The sequence below is a fragment of the Camelus bactrianus genome, chromosome 3, assembly GCF_048773025.1.
Source record: "Camelus bactrianus isolate YW-2024 breed Bactrian camel chromosome 3, ASM4877302v1, whole genome shotgun sequence".
Lineage (NCBI taxonomy): Eukaryota > Metazoa > Chordata > Mammalia > Artiodactyla > Camelidae > Camelus > Camelus bactrianus.
Window position 1 is genome coordinate 26,480,748 of NC_133541.1, and position 22,973 is coordinate 26,503,720.

General features: G+C 42.0%; 2 protein-coding genes across 6 annotated transcripts in view; both read left to right on the forward strand.

Annotated features, from left to right (window-relative positions):
* SPEF2 (sperm flagellar 2) overlaps window positions 1–22,973 on the forward strand; it is a 157,000-nt gene that overhangs the window by 114,911 nt on the left and 19,116 nt on the right. For all 5 annotated transcript variants that reach the window (XM_074357016.1, XM_074357011.1, XM_074356987.1 and 2 more), the window contains 6 exons: window positions 1,309–1,459; window positions 3,252–3,380; window positions 5,359–5,497; window positions 8,164–8,393; window positions 20,130–20,236; window positions 20,933–21,115. In XM_074357016.1, the coding sequence (XP_074213117.1) occupies window positions 1,309–1,459; window positions 3,252–3,380; window positions 5,359–5,497; window positions 8,164–8,393; window positions 20,130–20,236; window positions 20,933–21,115 (939 nt within the window). The remainder of the gene's footprint in view (window positions 1–1,308; window positions 1,460–3,251; window positions 3,381–5,358; window positions 5,498–8,163; window positions 8,394–20,129; window positions 20,237–20,932; window positions 21,116–22,973) is intronic.
* Window positions 12,391–19,352, forward strand: LOC141575861 (zinc finger protein 862-like). The gene is made up of 4 exons (XM_074357021.1): window positions 12,391–16,877; window positions 17,005–17,222; window positions 17,646–17,769; window positions 17,856–19,352. The coding sequence occupies exons 1-3, from the start codon at window positions 15,861–15,863 to the stop codon at window positions 17,686–17,688; spliced, it is 1,278 nt and encodes a 425-aa protein (XP_074213122.1). The 5' UTR covers window positions 12,391–15,860; the 3' UTR covers window positions 17,689–17,769; window positions 17,856–19,352.

Here is a 22,973-nt window from a genome sequence, read left to right on the forward strand (position 1 = left end):
CAAGACTGTAAGCTTCTTTGAGAGTAGAGATTGTGCCTCATTCATCTTTCTAGTCACTCTGTCTCACTTCCTCTTTCTCCTCCAGGCCCCTCATCCAGTTATCCCCAGAAATAACAGCAGGCGTGGATACAGTAAGCACTTCAGTAAACAAATAAACTCCCATGGGCCTCCATTTCCTCACCAGTTGTTTCACTGAGATTAAAGTTTTCCACCATATACTGCTGGTCACCCCCACGGTGTTGTGCGGGACTTCTTTCTTCCTTGTGGGAGTCTTGGCTCTCATTTCTCAAGTTCACACAGACCAATGCCCTTCACCTCTCCAGGGGCAGTTGGATTTATTTCAGTAGGTCCAGCCTTTCTAACTGCAGGCATGGTCCCAGCTGTACAAGCCCTGAGACAAGGTTTTTTGGCTGCCTGCTGTGCAGGGCCAGCCTCAGGAGAGACGAAGGTACCCCTGCAGGGCCCCACCCCTCCCCATTCACCAGCTGTTGTGTGGTGACCACATGACTAATCTCATACCAGGAAACCTCTGAGCATCAGAGGAGGAATGGCTGAGATGGAGAGAGGCTGAAAGCCCCCAAGTAGAGGAAGCTAAGAACGAGCGATGAGGTTAGCCTATGGGATAGGTCATCTTCACGGACACTGCACCTTCCTGGGGCGATGTTAGAACAGAACAGAAGCCGAATTCAAGTGTCTGTGAGCCCGATTAATACAGGGCGAGCACTCCTAACACTTGGTTACAGGGCGTGAAAAATTCTCACCCGTCTTATGTACAAATCACAGACATACATAAAATACATAAACAGATACACTTCTGCAGTATTAAAATTTCATGGAAGGGAATGTGATTAGGAGAAACTGACTTAAAACAATCAATAATGAAAGAAACAAAAAAAGATTGAGAAACCCTGATAGAGGGGAATGCCCCAGACTGAGAGACGACAGGAACTTGGAAGAATAGTGGGTGTTAAATCCATAGGCTCTGACATTAAAAAGAAAGACATTTTTGCATCACTGTGGAGCTGTCGCAGATGGGGTGGCAATGAGGAAACATAAAGGTGCATTCTAGGAGGGCTTGAGAAAGTGGGTGGCCTCAACGCAGATGGAACTCAGGGAGGCCACATTCTGGGACAGGGATAGGCTTCCATTTAAGTAACACATCAAATGGTGTTCTGTTAAGATTGAGCACATGGCATGGTTATTTGCAATGGACAAAGGTTTCCATGTAATTGGGTGCTGGTTCAGTCCAAATGGTTACCATCTTTCATAAATGTTGCATTAACTGAAATACTGCTCTGCTACAACCAGGTGGCTGCTGAAATTCAGCAGAGGCTCATGGAAGAAGAAAAAGAAAGCCAGCCAGTAGACACAAAAGAAAAACCTCTGCCGGTGGCTGCAAATAAAAAAGTGAAAAGGGAGCTGCCACCCCAGAAAAAAAAAGAGGACAAAAAAGGAAAAGGTATTCATGGTTTTAGCATCCAGAACCCTGACTGCTTAAATCGCTCCTTGGTAGAAAATAAGCATTTAACCAGGCACAGGGGCCTCTGCGCTCCTGGAATACTGCTCACTAGGTTTTACTTAGACAACCAGGCTTCTGTGAGCCCTAGTGTTAGCTGGCGAATCACACTGCACACAGCCCCTTCTAACTTGTTTATCCACATAGCCAAGTGGGTCCAGGGTAAGATAAACCTCAAAGACAGTCTTGGACATGTGAAAAGAACTCCAAGATGACACTGAGATCTGAAAAGTGTGGGCAAGGGGGCTGATGCTGGCTGCCTTAACCAAGAGAGGGTTAAAAACTATCTCTACATGTGTAAGTTTTAGGTTTAATTCCAGCAAGTCCTTCCATCCTGGAGGCCTCCTGCCAAAAACTCTGCCTCAGAGGCAACGTGGACCAGGAAGAGGAAGGGAAACTCAGGTTGAGAGCGACCTCCAGTGAACCTTAGGGATAAGCTCTGCCACATACAGTACCCTCCCCTCTGAATGTTTCCACCTGCACATTTTAGAAGTGATTTGAGACAAGAGAGGAAGAGATGGAAGCACGTGAGCAAAAGTCAGTCCACGAATTAGTCACTCATGGTGTGTTTGTTGGCACCTGCCATGGTGAACACCATGATGGGTGCTAAGGACCAGTTGGTCCGGCCCTGATAGAGCTGTAGTCCAGAGGCCGAGACAGACAGGTGACCGAGCACTGTTGGGGAGGTACAAGTCACTGGAGAGCACGTCACCTTGTCCATCCACGGGGAAGGGAAATGCTTCCCAGGTGGAGTCTGATCGAGCAGCTGCAGTAGGACTTAAGACAAAACCCTGAGGATCGGGGGTGGGGAGGTGGTGACCTCTGAAGCCAAGGAAAGAGTGACAACACAATAAAGAGCACGCGACTTGAGTTCATCTCAGACAGTAAACGTAAAGGAAATAAGCTGCATTTGAAGGCAATGCTTCCGTTTACTTCAATGGTATAACTGGTTGAGTCCAATCTCTTAATTTTACAGACATTAAAACAGGAAGCCAGAGAGATTGAGGACTCTTTCATCTGTAACTTACACTTACATCCACTACTGCAATTAAGACACCTTATTACAATATCTTAGTTTACATGTGTCTTCTCCTGAAAATTTGAAACTCTTGAGGTCAGATCTTCAAGAAAGATGTATTGAACTAAGTAGAATCATATAAGTGGGGCCTGCAGCTAGAATCGCACTGTCATCTCTTACGGGCAGATTCTCAAACACTGATAGAATCTCATTTTCTAATTCTCTTATGTAATCACTGAAGTACCTGTAGTTAAGTGCTAATTAAAAGATATTGAAGTACATTATGAATTCTTGACCATCAGCTACGTTTCAGACATATCTGCTTGAGGTTGTTCTCTGTTCTTAACTTGATGAGGACCCGGGAAGCACTTGGCCAACACAAGTATCCCTGGTGGAGTGGTACTTCTCCAGGTGGCTATATTGAGGTTTGCTAATTTCTGTCCCCAAATTCTGAGTTGCACCCTCTTTGGAGTCTGTAACCATGTCTGTGCTAGCCACATGCCTCATTTTTCCATGATGCTACATGAATGGGGTGTTTTTATATGTGTCCAGCAAGATAGCACATGGAAACATCTCAAGGAAAGACGATCAATATTACATCACTCGTGCTGTCTGGACCAGGGTCTCTCCTTTCCAAATCACTGAAGGTGTATGCTATACACTCCACTTTGTACTCATTTTATCCAGGTAACTCAGCACATTTCACTGCTTTTTCAGGTAAATCCTCACCCACAGCAGAAGCTGCTCCTGTGATGGTACCAGTAGAGGTGACTGCTGAAGTGGAATTAAAAAACGAACTGAGTCTCAGAATAAAGGAAGAACATCTCACTGCCCTGCAATTCGAAGGTAGCAATTAGAAAGAAAGAAGATGGTACTTTGCAGTCAAAAACAGACCACTAGGCAGACAGCCCACGACCAGCTCAAAGTGTGTCTATGAGGACACAAAGCCAGCCGACAGAAAGGTCCTACTCTCGGTTTGGTGGTTTTTACGTGACCATGTGAAGACTAGATCTGACCATTGTATGACTGTCTGCTGGGATCTCAAAAAGGGAATTTGGGAAGAGCTTAGGACAGCCCCAGCAGTGACTCAAATCTCAAAGATTAGGAACAAAAGGAATATTTTAGGGCTGGTGTGACTTTACAGACTGAAAGCAGGCTCAGGACTACTGAAGGAGATGATTCTTTCTATGTTATAAGAAGAAAAATTTAGGCCTCTCGTTAGGAAAATAAACCCCAACTAAAGGTTAATAGGCCCTGAAAGTGAGGTCTTGGAGGCTGTGAAAGAGCCAGTCACTGATTAAGGGCCTCCCTCCCAACAGAGAGCAACAATTTTACAAGGCAGTCTTCCTCTGGCTTTTCCAGTTCCTGTAATACAATTCCAAATGGAATTTGAAAAGATCAGGAAACGAAGCCAAAGTCTCCTAATTGAAGAGAGACCATAGTCAAGAGACTAGATGACAGAACCATAAAAGAGCAGCACTGGGTACCACGCTGGGACACAGGAACTACTCAGTGACACACTGAGGATGTTTCCCATCTCTGGCTTCTCTCCCTTTCTCCCCTCCCCCCATCCTACCACCATCTGCTTTCAGAGTCCCAAGAATCGGTAAAATCTGAAGGATATTAAACGTGGGAATCAGGACACTTGCTTCTCTCCCACTGCCTGTCCCCACGTCTGCTTTCCCTAGTGACGTGTCCTTCGTCCTTCAGTTCATTCTGCACACGATCCCTAGTGTGGCAAAATTCACTTGTTCACACAATGAACGTCTACTGAGTTTCTGTTGTTCCCAGGCCTATTAACAGAAACATATATACCCAAACACAACATGAACAAACAAATAAAAAGAAAACCCAATCCACAGGAAGAGAAATGCAAGCAATCACTTATCATATTTTGTGATATCGGAGACAAGTGTACAGGATGGAGGGAGCCCAGGGGAGTCCAGAAAGACTGCCTAGCAGGTGGATGCCTGCTTTGGTTGAACTGGAGGAATGTGGGGAAATATGTGTGGGGGACAGATCGGGGGCAGGGGCGGAGAACTAGGAGGCCAGCAGTCAGTGGCTTGGGAGCCTGAGGCATCTTCTGGGAATGAATGATTAGGGAGACAGAGGGTCACAGAAGCCCTGCCAAGAAAGTTACACTTCTTCTATGGCAACTGGGAGTAAGTGAAGAATTCTGAGCAGAAAGCGACTGTGATCTGTGATGTGCAGGTGAGACAGGTTACTCTGGGGGCTGTGGAAGTGGATTCAGATTTGAGGGGGGAGAAGGGAAGTTAGAGAAAGCAGGATGGAGGTGATCACTGTAGTTGAGGTGAGAGCTAAGCAGGTACCCAAACGTGGCGACAGGAAAAACAAAGAAGAAAGACTGGGCAGATACTTCAAAAGTAAAATCTGAAGACCTCATTGTGTGCCCAGAATAGCAATAGGCCCTGGAACCACAGGCTTCATCGCCTTTCACCAGCGCTGAGAAATACAATGGCACTGCCTTCCCAAGGTTCTAAGAAGGGAGATCCAGAGACCTAGTACCCTCCCCTTTTCAAAATTCGGAAACTATTGTGTTTTCCTATTCCAATTCATCAAAGGGGATATTACTATAAAGTGCAACACTTATAAGGCTGAATTACAGTTTTGTTTTAAATAAACTGTCAGCACCTCTGCCACACATTGTTTTGCTTCTGAGCTGGATGAGGGATCAGTTATCCCTATTGGTATAATGTGTGCATAAATAAAACTAAAGCATAATTGGCTTAAAATTGAATTTGTTTCATCAGAAAATGCACAGCATATAATACATGAAAACACCCTTATTTCTCTCTTTAAACAGAGAGAGCCACCCAATTTCGACTTGAACTGATAAAGAACAAAGCCCTGGCTTCCCTGGAAGACTTAGTCACAAAGGCGGTTGATGTATATAAACTCATGGAAAAGTGGCTCGGTGAGAGGTACTTGAATGAAATGGCCAGGTAAAGTACGCGTGACTTTTTAAAAATACCCTTTGTTAATTCCTGAAGACCAAAATCTGACAGATTTTTAAGGTGTTTGCAAATGTGAATTACATTCACAAAGAGAAACTTTGACCCTTTAGGAAATCACATACACACTGGTGTTGACACTTTAACAGTAAATCACGCAACAAAGGGGGCTATTGAAGCATCTGGTTTTGCACATTATATATGAGTTTGGTTTTCACACTGCTCAGTGAGGACCTTAGTTTACAAAGTAAGATTATAAGTAATTGAAAAATTTTTTTTAGAGGTAGTATAATGTTTCCTGTCTTTCTAATGCCAGACTTATTATTACTCAGAGCCAATTAGTGGGCAATGAAGAAGTCATTCACTGGAATGTTTTATCAGCTCAGCCGATTCCCTTGTGATAGTTCTGCTTTTCTGTTGGGTTCCAAAGGCTCCCCAGACTCTCACTGCTAGTGAGGGGCAGCGAGTCTTATCCTCTTAACTCTCCCCTGAAAGGCTTAGGCAGCGCAGCTGAGCGGAAATAGCCGTCAACAGAGAGTCAGGAGACCTGATGGTCCAGGAAACAGGGAATCTTTCCTTGTCAGTAAGTTACAGCATGCCTAATTGCTTCAGGCCCACGGACTTCATGTATAAAAGAAAACACTCTAACCAGGCTATTCTAGAGGTTTCTACTAGATCTAGATTCTGTGATATACCACGGTTTGCAATAAACATTTACTGGAAATTTGGAAGTTACTTCCTACATAGGCTACAAATGGCAAGTATTCTCAGAAGCAACCACGGCCAGCTAGAAGACGGTTGCTATGGTTTGTTTTCTCCAGTCCTTGTCTCATAATGAAAGTCCTACTGTAAATTCCTCAGCTTGTTGTCTGTATCTGTGGCTCTGTAGTGAAATGCACACGCACGCACGCATGCACGCGTGCACGCACACCCTTCAGCCTGGTAACCTCACTGCAGTAACGCTTAAAATAATTTGCCTCTGGATTGCCATCAGTTACTTAACAGCATCACAGAGCAGAGATGTGCAGTTCTGTTCTCTGCCTGCTACTTACAAATGAAAACATGTCTTTTTCATTCTTAGGGTTCACAATGCCCATCCTTGTGGCCATCAAGCATAAATGCTTCTTATTTTTATCAGATGTACTCCTATTTCTCACACTTATTTTGTGTGTATATATCTCTCTGACGTCTGAATGTGGCCACAAGGAGTTAAAACCTAAGGCAGTACAGCCATGCTTTCTATTTTGGTTCTTGCAAAAATTCTCCAGTGACAAGAGAAAAAAGAATAGGGAGACCTATCAGATCCCTTTGAACTTCAAATCTCACTTTTCATTTTCCTGGCATTTTTACCAACCCCCAGCCCTGCCCCGCCGCTCCCTTTTTGAGAAGTTTACTCTCTGTGACCTTCCACTAGATGGCGCACTTATTTTGTTACTCTGGTCATGTCTGGGTCTCTAAGAGTGGAGCCCCTCCTCACTCAGGGTTGTGAACTCAATAGCTACCTAGTGCCTTCTCCTCTGGCCCCAGCACACAAACACCATCGAGCATAAACTACCTAGATAATACATACTCTACGGACACTCACGAATACAGCATGCTGGAGTTGAATTCAAGATTCTCTTTAGAAGGAAAGCATTAATGTTATTTTTTAAATTTTTCAGTATATGAATATTTTTTGTGTTCCTGAGTTACATAAGAGCAGATTCAATATGCATTTTTCTGCCATGTTCAATCTTTATTGCAAGATATAAACAAGACTTTCTGTACTACAGTGATACTGTACTTATTCCTGTAGAAAACTTCTCTGGCTTTTAAAGTGACCTTTAATTAGGGCCATGACTATAATCCCCAGTACAGCCTAAATCCACGCCCTACATGAATAACCATAAGGTATGGAGTTGTGTAGTTCCTGGCTCCATTGTGAAGATGAGGAAGTTTGAGAGCTCGAGTAACTTACCCAAGGACCCATGGCTGGAGAAGGGTCTGGAATGAGAACTCAGCTTCCAGAGCTCCGCCCCCTGCCCTGCGGTGGTTCCTAACTACGGCTGCTGAGACCACGTGTTTAGCCAGGAGTTGCTGTTCTCCGAGAAGATGGCATAGCAGTTTCAGTGGATTATCTCGTCAGAGTCCCTTCTGTCAAGTGTATCTTAGATAACATCAAACTCCTTGATACAAAGTTAGAGAAAAGCCACTTTTCGAGAAAACCATTGCCAAATTTGATTCACTTTACATATAATTTGTCCTGATTCCAAAGAAATGTGTTATTCTAACAATCCTGTTTTACAGGTTTGTCTGCCATGTAACGTGATTCTGGTTCATACTTAGAATGAAGTTTATCTCTTGACATAATCTTGCTTATACAGCAAAATACATTCTAATACTAAAAAAAAAAAATTTAATGGAGTCTCTTTCTGTTCAAATTTGTATTAAAATGTGTGACTATTAGCCCTGTAACAAGCATGTATTCTGCTTCTAATCTACATGTATTTATTTATACCCTGCCTTTTTACGGATAGGTTTGAAGAGAAATTAGAATTTTTAAACATGCGGCTTGAATTATCTAACTGAGCTATGGAATGTGTGTGTCTAATAAGCAAACACTCTAAATATGATAGTATCTTTAATGGGGATAACCCTATTCATTTTTCCACTTTCAGCGTGGAAAAATTGACGGAGGTGGCTCGCTATCACATTGAAACATCTACCAAAATTCAGAGTGAACTTTATTTAGGCCAAGAAGACTTCTTCATTAAGGGCGATTTAAAAGTCTTTCCAGATCCACCTCCTCCCGTGCGCCCTGCACCTGTAGAAAAAGAGGAAAATGGCACCCTGACCATTGAACAACTTGACAGCCTTCGCAATCAGTTCTTAGATATAGCACCTAAAGGTAGGGAAAGTAATTATTATGAAAAGAGTAGGGGCAGACGGGGGAAGGTTAAGATTGACCAGAATGGCAATCACCTATCCACAAGTAAAACAGCCCTCTGGCGCTGTGTGGCATTAAAACAAGCTCTTGCTTTCCACAACATGGATCTGAACTAAACAGAGAAGAAAAGTGTCTAACCCTTTGGGAGTGCAGTGATCCTCATTCCTGCCCTCCCCTGCCCCTGGCGGCAGGTTGGTAAATTTGAGTATTACTCCATCTGGCAATTAAGAGACAGCCTTCGTGCATACTTCTAGTTTAAGTTTTGTACTAGGATTATGAGTGTGTGTTTCTGTCTCCCCCACTAGTCTGTGAAGGGAGACCAGGGAGTAGAGAATTTCCCTTTTGTACTTGCCTTTTTCCTCAATGTTTTGGAGACCACGAGCGGAACCTTTGTTAACCCATACTTGCTTAATGGATTAATTAATCTGTTCACATGTAAGAGTATAGTTATTTTCTGCACACAGATTCTTTATTTCATTCATATTTTATTATTATGGTGCTGTAGCACCAGGCTTTTTTAAATTTCAGAATCTTTCTGCATGTAGATTTTCATCAATGAATTCCATCCATTGATAGCACAAATAATTCAGACAAATCATGTAGGATTGTAACTCCATTCTGTAAGTCAGGATACTGAGTCACAGGGCAATTGAGAATCTGCCTATGGTCCTGTATCATTCAGGACTCTCCGGGTTCAAAGGGCTTCCCCTCCCTTCCCACTGAACTAAATTGCCTCTCATAAAGAGGTTTATCTTCCAACAGCTCCTACTTACTGGAAAATCATTACTTTCCTCTAAAGAATAATCAACTAACATTTGTCTAGTACTAACACAGTTCTGCTTTCATAGTGGTTGTATTTCATTTATTTTTTAAAAATTCAGTGTTTCCAGAAAAGCACATTAGATCTCATTAGTTAAAAGAGAGTTACTTTGCTAAGTCTGAAGACCTCCTTGCTAAGCCCAGTGGGTGAAACAGGTGTAACTGTGTGTCCCTGGATAGACCCCTCCCCTGGCGTGTATCAGCTCATCCAATCAGCTTGAGTGGAGCTACACCTCCAAGATGTAAAGGCACACACTACAGCGGTGGATGGACACCAACTCAGGTTGGCAGCATTTGGGCAGGAAGCAGCAGGTACCCCCAAAATGGCCATCAACAGGTACAGAAAAATCTCAATTTCACAGAGCCACCACAGGAAACCCCTTCAGTCCTTCAGTCAGGCAGATTCCACCCTCTTCCCCATTGTGAGGGCTTCAGAGTGTCTTTTTATTGCATATGTCCTTCTTCAAAGCTGATTTTACTCTTCATTTTATCCACACTAGTTTTTGCACATAAAATAGAAAGAGGTATAAAAATTCAAATATGAAATGTGATTTGCTTTAATCCTAAACTAGGGTGACTAGCAGCAGGTCAAAATTAAAAGTGTTTGGGGGCCTTTGGATAGGTGAAAAATTATCAACCACTCATAATCCCTTTCAGAAGGGACCTTACTATTCATGTTAACTGTAATACATTCTTGGCTCCAACCACGTAATCAGAGTTTGCATTTCAACTAAAAGTTAAAAACAAGTTATAAGTATCAGCTATAACTTGACATGTGTGTTTCTTAGAAGATTAACTCTCAAAACTGTTGGGGCTAAAAATGTCATCTGGTACATTTGTCTCTTTTCAGAGTATGGTAAGACACAACGGTTTTCAATGTACACTGGGAATAAGAAGGAAGGGAAAAGAAAGGGAGGGAGAGGAGGAGGGAGATAGTTATATACTTTTTTTAAAGTAAATATAAGGGGAGGATATAGCTCAGTGGTAGAGTGCATGCCTAGCATGCATGAGGTCCTGGGTTCAATCCTCAGTACCTCCATTGTACTTCTTTTTAAACTTACTCTGAATCTATAATTATTTCAAAATTTTTTAAAAACTTAAAGAAATTTTGCACATAGACAAATAAATAAATAAACCTAATTACCTCTCCCACCAGCATAAAAAGGGGAAAAAACTTAAGGTAAATATAAAAGGAAAGCCACTTGCCCTAGGGACTTAGAATATAATTTGAAAAAGCAATCAAAGAAGAAGAAAATATAAACTTCTACTTAGGTTCTTTCTGAAACAGAATAGGAACTTGATAAAAGTGTTCAAGAATGCAAAGCAAAGGAGAATCAGTGTGCAACAAGGTTGGTCAGGAAAATTTTGTGATAAAATACTTTGGAGGGAGGAACTGAAAGAAGTCAACAGTGATGTAATGGCAAAGATACAGCGGCTATTTAAAGTTGGGGGAGCAGCCACTAGAAAACGTGTAGAATGAAGAATGAGTGTGGTTGCTCGAGGGAAGGTTAGGGACTGCTCTGCTTCTCCTTCCCCAGCTGCATGAATTGCAGGAAAACAGGTACAGAGGCCTCCTCTGTCTGGGGAACCACCTCCACCCACCCCAGCTGGCGAGTTAACCCAGGTTTAAGAATAACAGTAGTAATTAATGCAGAATTTACAAAGCTATCCAATCCCATGGAACTGGGGGATCTTGATGGATCAAAATGAGTTACAGACTATAAGCAAAGAGCCTGAACCCTTTGTTATTAGCTCAGTTACCCTGTTTGAAAAAATATACATTGCATATGGTGCTTCTTAAGTATCGGGTAGTCTATCAATAGAAATGATACTCAATGTTGTCATTTTGCTAATGTATAAAGGGAAGCAGAATAATCATTCCATTTTCTGCATCCCAGAGTCACAGAATTAGAGGTTCTCTGATGCCGTCTTAGAAGTCAGGCAGGGAATGCTGACTTTGTCCCTCTGTGAGGAAGTCCAGGAATTACCACCCACCCCTTCTCCCGGTTCACCTGGTCCCCAAAAGCATCCTCTGACTTTAGTCTTTCTTCCTCATTCTTGCAATTGTTGTTCACTGCCTTAAATCTTTTGCATGAATTTTTTTTTGGTCATACTCCTTCTAAGATACCTTCCATGGTATTTACGCTAGAAATCTGTAATTTCAAAACATGATCTTAGTTGAGGTGGTAGCAGTTTGAAAGCACAGAGCATCTGGCTGAAAGTGGTACATTTCTAAATGCGTAATCCTTAAAACCTCCTGCTTAAACTTGAACACTGCCATTATTTCTAAGCCAAGACATATGAGCATTTCCTTATACTATTTCATATTTGCCAATGCAGCCTATGATATCTAGGATGTAAGCTTCGAGCTCACTAAAATATATTAAAATCTGATTAGTAGGTGAATTTTTCTACAAAAAAGCACCCATATTTGCACATAATAGTCATTATGTTACTAGGCCCATAGTAAGATTTTTTTAGCAAATTCACAAAGAGTGTTAATGTTGTTAAGTTACACTTTGTGACTTTTAATTATGCTACATAAATGAAATTATTGAGGAAAATGGATAATCTTTCATTTAAAAATGACTGAATAAATACTTGTGAGTAGCTGGTATCATGATATTAATGGAAAAAACTAAAGCTTAAGAAGTTTTTCTGAGTGTTGGTTAACCCCCACGGAAATTAAAAGTCTTCATTAAGATAGTCCTTACTGAAAACGATGTAAAATTGAAAATGCATCATATACTGGAATGCTTATGTTTATCACTCCTTTCCTGGTCAGATTCTGCCACTTGTGATAATTCTGAATCTCCTTTAGTAAGGGTAGTCATTAGACATAAAATATCATTTGTTGATTGTCACAAATGTGCTAGGAAAAAAAAAGTCATCTTACACGTGATAATCACACAAGATCTTGCAAAACATAAGGAAATAGCCTGTCGTGGTAGCATTTTTCTTGCCACCCAGCAAAGATCTATACTTAGAATTTAGGAGCAGCTTAGGTAGGAGACAGCCTGAATTACCAGGTGTGTTATGCATGGACTGTCCCAGGAACCGTTCCCATGAGTATACGCCCAGCACAGAGGGATTCAGTGAGCATTTCCTGGATTACGGCAATAGCCAACATTGGCATGGCATCAGGCCTCACGTGTCAGGCCTCAAGCCAGCATTTCCATGTAAATTCACTTCTTCTCCATTGCTGGATGAGTAAGCAGACCCAGCCATGGGTAAGAAGAGTCATACGGCTCCTTCCAAATCCACTTCTTGTCCAATGACTGTAATTGGATCTTGAACAAGTTATTTAACACCTTTCAGTCTCACTTTCCTCATCTGGAAAATGGGATATTTCAAGGGGTTGTTATGAGCCTTAAATTAACTAATACATGTAAAGTGCTTTAAAAGTGTCTGGCACATAGCATGTGCAATTTAAGTGTGATGTAAGCCATTATCACTTGATTATATAATTACAGTAACATTATATTATTATATAATATATAACATTTTACAATATTGATACTAACGATGCTTATGATTATCCAAAATGTTAGCTCCATTGCTGAGGGTGCACACACCCTAATAGGCACCTGCAGCATTGCCCGAGAACAATTCCAGAAAAAAAAAAAAAATCGCAACAGCTGGTGGAATTGAACCATGAGGAACGTGACTCCCTGGGGACCTTAAGAATACAAAACCAAAACACTCATTTTATGTAAGCTCTGGGTGGGTACATCTCGTCCCAAACACCAAGTGCCAAGCACGTCAGGAAGACAGCCTTTCTCCAATGGGAGCAATTTGAAGTCTGTGGAAACTGGAACACTTTAGCCGTGTTCCAATGTCCCCACTTAAACCACAAGAACTCCTTTTCCTTGTCAGCCCATCAGTACTCCATGTAACACCTGTAGAGATTTGGTTCTTAACAGTTTTGGCTTCTACTGAGAGGCTATTTGGAGAGCATACCATCCCACAAATTCTGTACCCTTTCCTCCAAAGAGAGGCAGCATTCAGTTGTTCGAGTCCCTTAGCTTTGTTCTAAAAACTGACAAGGGCCCCTCCTTCCGGCCCCTTTTGGAGATCTTTAGACTCAGCGACTGGTCTGAGACAAGTTCAAGAACTCTCAGCTGCAGTGGCTTAACAAGATCACTCAGTGATATGGTTTTTACAGGAATTCAAAGGAGGAAGTAGTTATTGCCGCCCGTGTGTGTCAGCAAAGGGTTTAACCCGTGGGAAGCTTCTGGACAGACGCTTCCAGGAAGAGAAGCAGGGCAGGGTCTTCCAGGCACAGGTGAAAATGGAATCGACATCGAGATTTTGAGGTTGCATGACGTATTTAGGGAACAGGCAACAGACCAGCTAAGGCAAGTGGCGGGAAGCTAGGCCTCAAAGAGCTGGTGGCTGAGTTGTGAAGTCTCAAGTGGCCCTCAGAGGACATGCAGGAGAGATTATCAAAGTCATTTAGAGCCAAAGGACTTGGAGAGTGGATTAGTGGGAGAATGAGGCTGTGTCTGAGAGCAGCGGACGCTCCCGTCTCCGCACAGAGCCTCCACGCACGATCCGAGAGGCAACGGGGAGGGCACCTGGGTTGTTGTCTGAAAGAAGTAACTAGAAAGTTTGGGGGGTTTCCTAAGCTTAGTGTCTCTGAGAAAATTCTAAAACTATGATACTCTATGTTTGCAGGTAAGGAAGCCCCCTCTTGATCTGAAAAGTCTTTAAAGTAGTCTGACATCTACACAGATCAAGAAATACAGCAATGTTTCCTAGGAGAGGTGTGAGAGAGAAGGATCAATGTTATTAACAGGAGTATCTCACCAGGGGGGTATTAGAGGAAAAAGAAGTGAGGCCGCCAGGTGCCCTGCGGGTCCCTCAGCTGGTGAGCTCCTGCTCGCCCAGATTCAGGTCACGGACGTGCAGTATGAATTGAGAAGCCTTTGGACCCGGTGAAACTGCGGTGGGCACAGGCTCAGGAGGAAACATGTTCCTGTGAAGCCAAAGAATTTATTAGGCGAATGAAAGCATGTGCTCCGAATTCGAGATAGCACCTTCTGGGAAATCTGTCCATGAAACCGAAAACATAAATATCAGCTAAATCAGTAGTGAAAGTTAAAGACTTTTCCTTTAGCGACATGATTTCTGCTTTTTTCACACGTTCATGCATGTCCACCAAGGTTCCTGTGTGTAGAGAAGGCCCTGAAGGCCGAGGGTGGGAGACGTGGAAGTTACCCCACATGCAGGTAAGAAACGGAGGCAGGAGGGAGGTTTGTTTTCAATGAGCACAGAAACATCTAGGATTTGGAAAAATCCTTCAAACAAACAAACAAACAAACAACCCAGGGCTTTGTTTTAACAACAACCGCAGAGACTGGTTAAAAGGCAAGCTAGAAGTTAAGTGCAAATAGAATAAGAAAGGCAGAGGCAGACTGACTAAAGGCAAAGGTTTTCAATTCAAAGATGTTAAGAGATAAGAGACTAAGAAAAGCAATTAGGAAAGATTGATTTTCTTACACGTCTACCTAGTGCTCAGCCCTCGCCTCGCACATTCTGGAGCAAAGAGGTAGGTGTGTTTCTGTCTAGAAGAGCTCAAAGTCCAGTCGAGGAGTGAAAGCCTGGGGCCCTAAAACAGGGCAGGGAAACACCGAGTGTGTGTGTCAACACGAGGAGTTTTAATATAACGTCACAGAAGCACACAGTCCAGGTTTCACTGTGCCATGAAATAGCAGTGTCGTCAAATGAGCAGAAGGTGAAGGCAGAGAGAGGGATGGTTGGTTGGTCTAAGCCATCTGTGTTCTGGGAGAAACTGTATTTTAGGACAATTTGTGGAACTTTAATAATTCTGTCCTTTTGTCCAGATAAATAAATATCCTTTTTTTGTGGCAAATAATCAAATGATTGTAAAAAATTAGACCTTTGGGGAAAAGAAACAGATGAAGCATGCAGCACAGCTCCTTTCCAGAACCACCTGAGAAGGGCACCCTTTTGGAGCAAGTGGGCCATGTCACCGCCAGAGAAGGCAGGACTGAGGCGGGAGGGAAGAGGTGTCCCAAGCAAATCCTGCAAAAAGCAGTGTCCCTCTCCTGCGTGGAGACAGATTCTAGAATGAAAAAGACCACAGCATTCTTTGCCCATAGGAGAAACCTGTAATGTGAAGTGTGTAAACTTGGGGGGCTCTGGAGTCAGAGTGCCTGCTAGTTAACCTCTCTGTGCCTTAGAGTTTTTTAATCCATAAAATGGCTAGTGATACTAATAATTGGTCCCTTTTCTGAACTATAAAATAGAGATACTGGTTTAGGAGGATTAAATGATAGAAAGCACTTGGAGCACTAGCCAGAATGCCTGCTAAGTAGTGAAAACTCACTAGAATTTTTCCAGAAATGAGTATATGTGGAGGGGCAGGGATTAGGCAAAACTGAGGGGAGGCATTGATGATTACTTAAAATAACAACATGGAGTTATTTTAAAGACAGGGAGCCTCCAGATGGTGTGATTCGAGTCACTGAAAAGCAGAAAAGGCCACGGATACTTGACCATTACCTTCCAAAGAGGAACAACCAGTTTTTAAAAATTTGGCTTAAAAAGTACCCTTGGCTTGTATATGATGAGATTCTAAATCTTATGTTCTGTGACCTGTGTCGTAAGCATGGAATGAAGTCAAGGGGAAACCAAGTGAGTCTTTTTTACGGCACCGACAACTTCAGGACCGAATTTCTCAATGCACATCATCTCAGCGAGGCTCACGCCAGAGCTTCCCTAGTGGAAGCGACAAGCGGTTCTCCAGTGGGCAGAGCCACCACGGAGCTGATGGTGAGGACCATGAGCAAGGTGACCCTCGGGAGGGTGGAGAACCTGTTCAGGTCCTACCATGTTATCACCAAGACCGGACATCCCCTCAAAGATTTTATCTGGATGTGCACACTGGACGACATGAAGGGCATTGATATTGGCCCGGTGTTCAGAACTAACAAATCAGCGAGAACGTTTACATATTTTATTGCCGAAGTAGAACGGAGAACGCTAAGAGAGAAATTAGAAAAAAGTAAGTTCTTCTCCGTCATCAGTGATGGGCTCACAGACAGTTCCATCCAGGAAGCTGAACGCGTGTACGTACAGTTTGCCCACGCAGGCAAAGTGCATTGCCAAATCGTCGGGGTGCAGATGGTGGAAAAGAAGGATCCTCTGTCAATAAAAAATGCCATTGAGAAAACTCTGGAGAGAAATCTTCAACTTCGGCTGTCGAACCAAGACTGGGCAAAGAAGCTGGTTGGTTTTGGAAGTGATGGTGCCTCCGGCTCAGAGGCAGAAAACAGCAGCGGGGTGGCCCTGCTTTTAAAAGAAATCCAGCCATGTGTGCTGGCTGTTTACTGCTTTCCACATCACCTTGAGCTATCGTACAAGGCAGTGTTCCAGAGCGTTCTCCTGTACAACCACGTCAGAGACCTTCTCCAGAGCATTTATTACTTCTATCGTAATTCTCCTCTTCACAAGAGTTCTCTGATGGCTGCTTTCAAAGGCCTTCACATTCGGCCTGTGGTGCCCTCTCCAGTAGGAGGTGGGAGGTGGCTTCAGGGATTACAGGCTGCCCTCCAGAACTTTCTCAAGGGATATCCAGCAATTGTCCAGCAACTGCATTCGGTAAGGAATTTTGAAATACCATGCTATTTTAGTTTTTCAGAATGAAGAGAATACTTTTTACTGAGCAATTTGAAATAATAACTTTGAGAAAGATAAACCACTATTTTATCTTCCACCTGTGTTACAGACAGACGAAAGCAGAAATGATACCAGTCATCAGAAAGCCAAAGAACTTCTAGACTTCCTTCTCCAAGCAGATGTTGTTAAATTTGTCCACTTCTTGGTGGATGTCATTAATATTCTCAGCATTCTGTCCCGGGTCACTCAAAACAGAAATTCCTCAATTGCTGATGTATTTGCCACCTTAGAGTCAACACTGGACATGCTCAGGATATATCAAACAAGGTGAGGTGTCAGCGATGATCTGAGGGTCTGTCAGACTAGACAGTTCAACTTGAGAAATCATTTGCTAGGTGCTTTTTCATTTAATTTGTCTATTTGGGGGGATTTTTTTTCCCTCCCCAGACCGGGGCCAAAAGAACGGAGGGTGGATTCAGTCACACACTTTCATGGTAACTGCCTTGGAGGAAAAGGAAACATTTCTGACGTGAGAAACACGGTTTTAACACATCTTATCAAGAGACTGCAAGGCTGTTTTAGAGATGCCAGCCAAGATGTGGTGAAGGCAACCACAATTGGAAGCTTTAAATTGTGGCCCACAAAGATCAATCAAAGTAACCTACCTTGCACGGGCTCTGAATCTGTTGTTCTTTGATTGTCTGTACAAATGTCTTTCAGATCTGTGACTTTTTTGTGTATTGATTGCAGAATTTGGAGAAGAAGAGGTGTCTGTCCTGATTGCACATTATGAACCAGTACTGGAAGCTGCCAAGGTGAAAATTGACGAAGTGGACACAGAATGGAGCATGTTGAAATTAGAGATTTACACTTGGTGAGATGGGTAACCTAGCTGATATTTACAAATATCTTATTTGGGAGTCTCAATCTTTTACATTTTTTTTTCATTTTCCCTCCTAGATTTCACAACGTCCGCAAATTGACCTGGGATTTGGTGAATTCTGTTTACTTCCACAAGTATCCAAACATCCTAACACTAGTTGATCTGGTGCTGAGCCTCCCGGCAAGTTCAGCGGAAGCAGAACGTGGCTTTAGTCAGTTGAAGTGCACCAAGTCCCAAATGCATGCCAAGGTCAAGGCTGAATGCATGACGGATCTCCTGATAATTCAGCTGAATTCTCCAGACATTAATAACTTTGACCCCAGGAAAGCCATTCGTTTATGGAATACAAGAACAGCATCTTCAACTGTTGACTCAAGACCTAATTCAGATTGTTCATCAAACTCAGAAAGCCATTATGAAAGTGATCAGTGATGTGACAAATGTTGACCTCTTCATTGAGCATAGCAAAAACAAAAGCAAAAACAAAAACAAATCCTATTTTCAAAATCCTGAAACTTAAAATTCACTAATCTTCACATTGAAAATGAAAGGCATTTGGCATCTTCCAGACTTACAGAGCAAAAATCCAAAGATGGGTTTTCCTCTAACTTTCTAATTCTAGATGTCTATTCACACATGATTTCACATTCTTTGGGTGAAGTGTATACTTCTAAGCAATGGTGTTATTTTGATGTAATCCTTCTGAGAGATATTGCAGAGGGTTGCCAGACTAGGATTAGGATCTGAGTTCGTTTAGGCCTATTTTTCCTGGATAATTCTAAATGATGATTGCATTAGGTGACTAATTTACAACCAAATTGAAAGAGAGCTTTGTTTTGATCCTTAAACAAGATTTGTAAGCTTATCTGTTTCTGTTACTGCATTTTATGTGAAAGTCATTTCATGACATGCCTCGTTCATTTAAATAACAAGGCCAAAGATTAAAATAGTTGTCACATTTCACACTAAAGCCCCCAGATAAATCATTCCTATATAAACTGAAAATATTTTCCTACAACACTTTGCATGCACCATAGCCAGTAGAGACAGTGGAAATATTTTACCTAACTACCAGAATTTTTAAATACTTTGAGCCTTTTCAGTTTCAATTGAGTTTATTTATGGTTTCATCTTGAGGAACATAAATGACTTATTTCTAACGTATCTGAAAACCAATGTGGTATCATATAAAGATCATTTTAACAAAAATTCCACTACCTGGGAAAGTGTTCTCATCTCTGTAAAATTGGATACTCAGGTTTGATCAAAACAGACAATTTATTTCTGAACAACCTACTGGATGGCTAGTTACATCAAAGAAAGGAAGATTCTGCTCTTGCTACCCAGAAAAGTATCTCAAACTTGTAAATTTGATTTGAACCACTGAAATTTTTTAAAGGACTGCTGTATTTTCCCAAAGGTTAGAGGAAATTATAAAGTTCATGCTGGACTTTAGAAATGCTAAAAACACAAATACAAGAAGAAAAACTTGAGATTCTACATCTATTTTTTACTCTTTTTATACCTAAACAAAGAAGAATAGCTCTATAATCTGGACTGGAAAGATACCCCAATACATGTAAGAGTGTCTCCTGGCTGTAGAAGGTACCTCTGCTATAGGAGTTAGGCATTTTTTAAGTAGATGCATTTATTTTGCTTCCTTACTTCTTTTTTTAATGCATGTGCATGCAACTTCAAGTGAGCAACAGCCTAAACAGACTCAAAGTAGATTAGTGTTCAAGAGCAAAGTGTTTAAAAGGTTAGTGATTTTTTAAAAAAGAAGTTAGTGATCTTTTATAAAATATGTCAGAATATTTGAGCCAATTAGATGATTAAATTAGCACTTCCAATCCAGTAGTCTCCCTACAGTTATAAAAACAAATATATTCTGACTTAAAAAAGTAAAATGAGGATAAATGTGTTACCTTGATCACAGTGGTGATTTGCATGCATTTGAAACACCTTTATCCCATATTTACCAAAACGTTTTACTCTTGTGCCCTCCTGTATAATAGAAACCCTTGGGGTCTTTTTTTTTTTTTAATTCAACCTATTCTGAGTAAAAGTTCAAAGACTCCAAACTAAAATATAAAGTCTCGGTATTCTGTGCAATCTGGAATGATTTATTATTCAGCCAAGTAATAAACTGAGAAACAATAATGAGAGAGCATCAGGAAACTGATTGTTATTTTTAGGTGTTCAGACTGTCTTCTGTTTCTCTAAGGGTTACAGTTTTAAATTATATGGAAAAAGTAATTACATGAATATCCATTATTCATTCTACTTTAGCAAAAGAAACAAATCCCTGCCATGTAATAAAAACTGAAAAGATATTTTTCATTGTATTGTAGGCATAATAGGACATAAAGCATTTGCCGACATTCTGCTGGATTTGATAACCCTCAACCTTGGAACAAACAACTTTCCTAATAGTTGGATGCACCTCACTCAACCTGAAGTAAGCTTCATTTTTGTTGGGGTTTCAAGTTTTGAGCATTCTTCTTGTTTGATCAATAAGTCAGTAATTTTAAAATAACCCATACCTGCACAGTATCTGACATTTAGCAGGCAGCCAGTAGGACCTGAATGAACTACAAGTTCAGATCATAGTGTGCACATGCTCAGTTTGGAAAATGAGCGATGATGCTGACTGTCGATGAAACGTTACAGAGACCATGAGGCTCCACCCATGAGTTCGTACCTATTACCACCGGATGCAATGAGCCTAACTAGTAATAGTAGGCGATTCTGGCAGTTCCTTCTCTGCATCACATTCTGTTCCTTAGGAATGCATCAGGAGACGAAGGGGTTAAGGAGTATTTCCCTACAAGCAGTGGAGCCCTGGTAACCATCCTCTTCATTCCTCCTCTGTTGAAAAGGTGCAAAGTGTACCACAGTTGCAAGTGTTAATTTGTTGCGTAACAGTAAGCAGAAAATACAAATATCGAGGAAATGAGGAATGAAACACTTTCCAGGTTCTGTCTGGTGTGGATCGGTTGGTAGGACCTGAGGGAACAAAAGTCAGAACTCGCTCTACTGGCCAAGCTAAAACCTTACTTCCTTCATCGAAATCTTTTACTAAGAAACATGAGGAGGTAGAGGGTCACCCAAGAGTCATACAAATATTCCATTGGCATTTCCTGTTTTCTTCTAGTTGCAGGAGTTAGCATCTTTATTGGCCATAAACTCAGAGTTCGTGGACTGGCGGAAATTCTTGTTATTAACGGCACTGCCTTGGCCCATCCCTCTGGAGGAGGAGCTCCTGGAGACCCTGCAGAGGTTCAAGGCTGTGGATGAGGAGCAGCTGGGCACAGTCACTTTCGAGCAGTATATGCAGGTTGCTACCAGCCAGCAGCTAGTGACACTGATCATACCAGAGTGCTTTTGACCTAAGAAGTGTATTATTCGCTGACTTCACAATGCCAGGGATCCTGGCCCATGTCTAGGCTCCCAGGGACAGCACAGGCACTGTCAGGTCCCAGGCAGAAGTCTGGCTTCCATCCCCAGGGAAGGGTCTGAAAGAGTCAGAACTGCTTGGAGGGCTAAAAGTTCTGAAAGAAGTCACACAAACTTCATTGTCCTCCTGAGCAGTTTCTAGATCGTTCTTAACCTTGGCTGTACATCAGAAGCACCTACAGAGCTTTTAATAAACCCATTGCTCAAGACCTAATATTCTGGGAGTAGCAACAACAGTTGCAATGAACACAGGAAAAGGGGCATTTTTTTTTCCTTCAGTCAAGAGTGTGGTGAATGATTAGATGGTTTCAGACAAGTTGAGTTTGAAATGTCTGTGGGAAATGCAAGACAGAAACATCCCATCTGATATGGCAGATGGAGAAACAAGTCACTACCACATAGACAGTTGTTAAATTTATGAATGGACAAGATCACCCGGAGGAAGTGTGTAAAATGATGGATAATCCAGTAAGGGGATACCTGACTTGCAGGTAGGATGTATCCGGTGACCTTCAGCAGAGTAATTTTGATGGAGTACAGAACACAAATTGCAGAGGGTAGATGAAATGAATAGGTCTTAGGAAGTGCAGGTAAGAGTAGTCAATTCATTTTGAGAAGTTTGAGTGAGGAAGGAGTGAGAATGGAATGCCATAACTAAGAAGGGCCTGAGTGACTTATTTATTTTCTCCTAATTGAACCCACCCTAGCACTCACCAAGTCACTTTGCTGGTAGATACGAAAGCTGGAAACTTTATAAGGTGCTAAATTTGAAACAGGGCAATGATCTCTGGGTACCTGTATCTCAGATAAATTTCATCATCGAAAGATCACATCCCCTCCTGCTTCTCTTTTCTTCCTTAATTAATGGAAGATGTGCTCATCGCCAGCCCTGAGATTCCCATGCGCACAGCTGAGCCAGAGGAAATGGCACTTACACACTGAGGAGGTTCTTCAAGGCTGATTAAGAAAGGTGCCTAGCTGACTGGGCTCTGATTTGCTTCCCAAGTAGAGCAATTTGTGGGTTCTTTCATTGTGCTTGATCTGGACTTACAACTTGCAAAAGTGCTTTTGTTTAAAACATAAACATCAGAGAAAAACATATTCTATTTTGTTGTCAGCTTAAGATTTTAAAAAGTGGGCACTTGTGAAAATACCAGCCTTCGCTCTTTACAGTTTATGCCAATTAACACAGGATATTGATTTAAACATCTTTTTGCACAAACATGAGATGAACACAGGTGTTGGAAATTTGCACCAAAGCGCTGAGCAAAACCAGAAAGCTCCCTTACCAAAGGTATGAATTTCTTAGAGAAAGTTGGTCACTGCATTAAATTGAAACTCAGAAATACCTATTAGAACACCTCCTGTGTTTTGGGAGCAGTTGATTTCTGAGCTCTGACCTCTCCCCTGGCCCACCCATCCCCACTCCTCAGGAGGCCCGGGACAAGAAGGCCCTTTGGAGAGGCCTTCTAGACCTCCCCACGTGACTCACAGATTTCCAGCACTCACCAGATCACACCCACACAGGTCTTTATGGGAATGTCAGAACAGCTTCTAGGGCAAAATTTTATGGTTTGTCAGAAACGCCACCTTAGAATCGTAAAGTAATACATCTGCTTTGCTGAAATGAAGTCCTCCGGGGGGTGGGGGGAGGGCTCCCTACTCTGCCTTTTATTTTTTCTTTTTTCTTTTCTTTTGACTAATTACAAGTTCACCGCAACAGCCACTTAAGAGTGTGC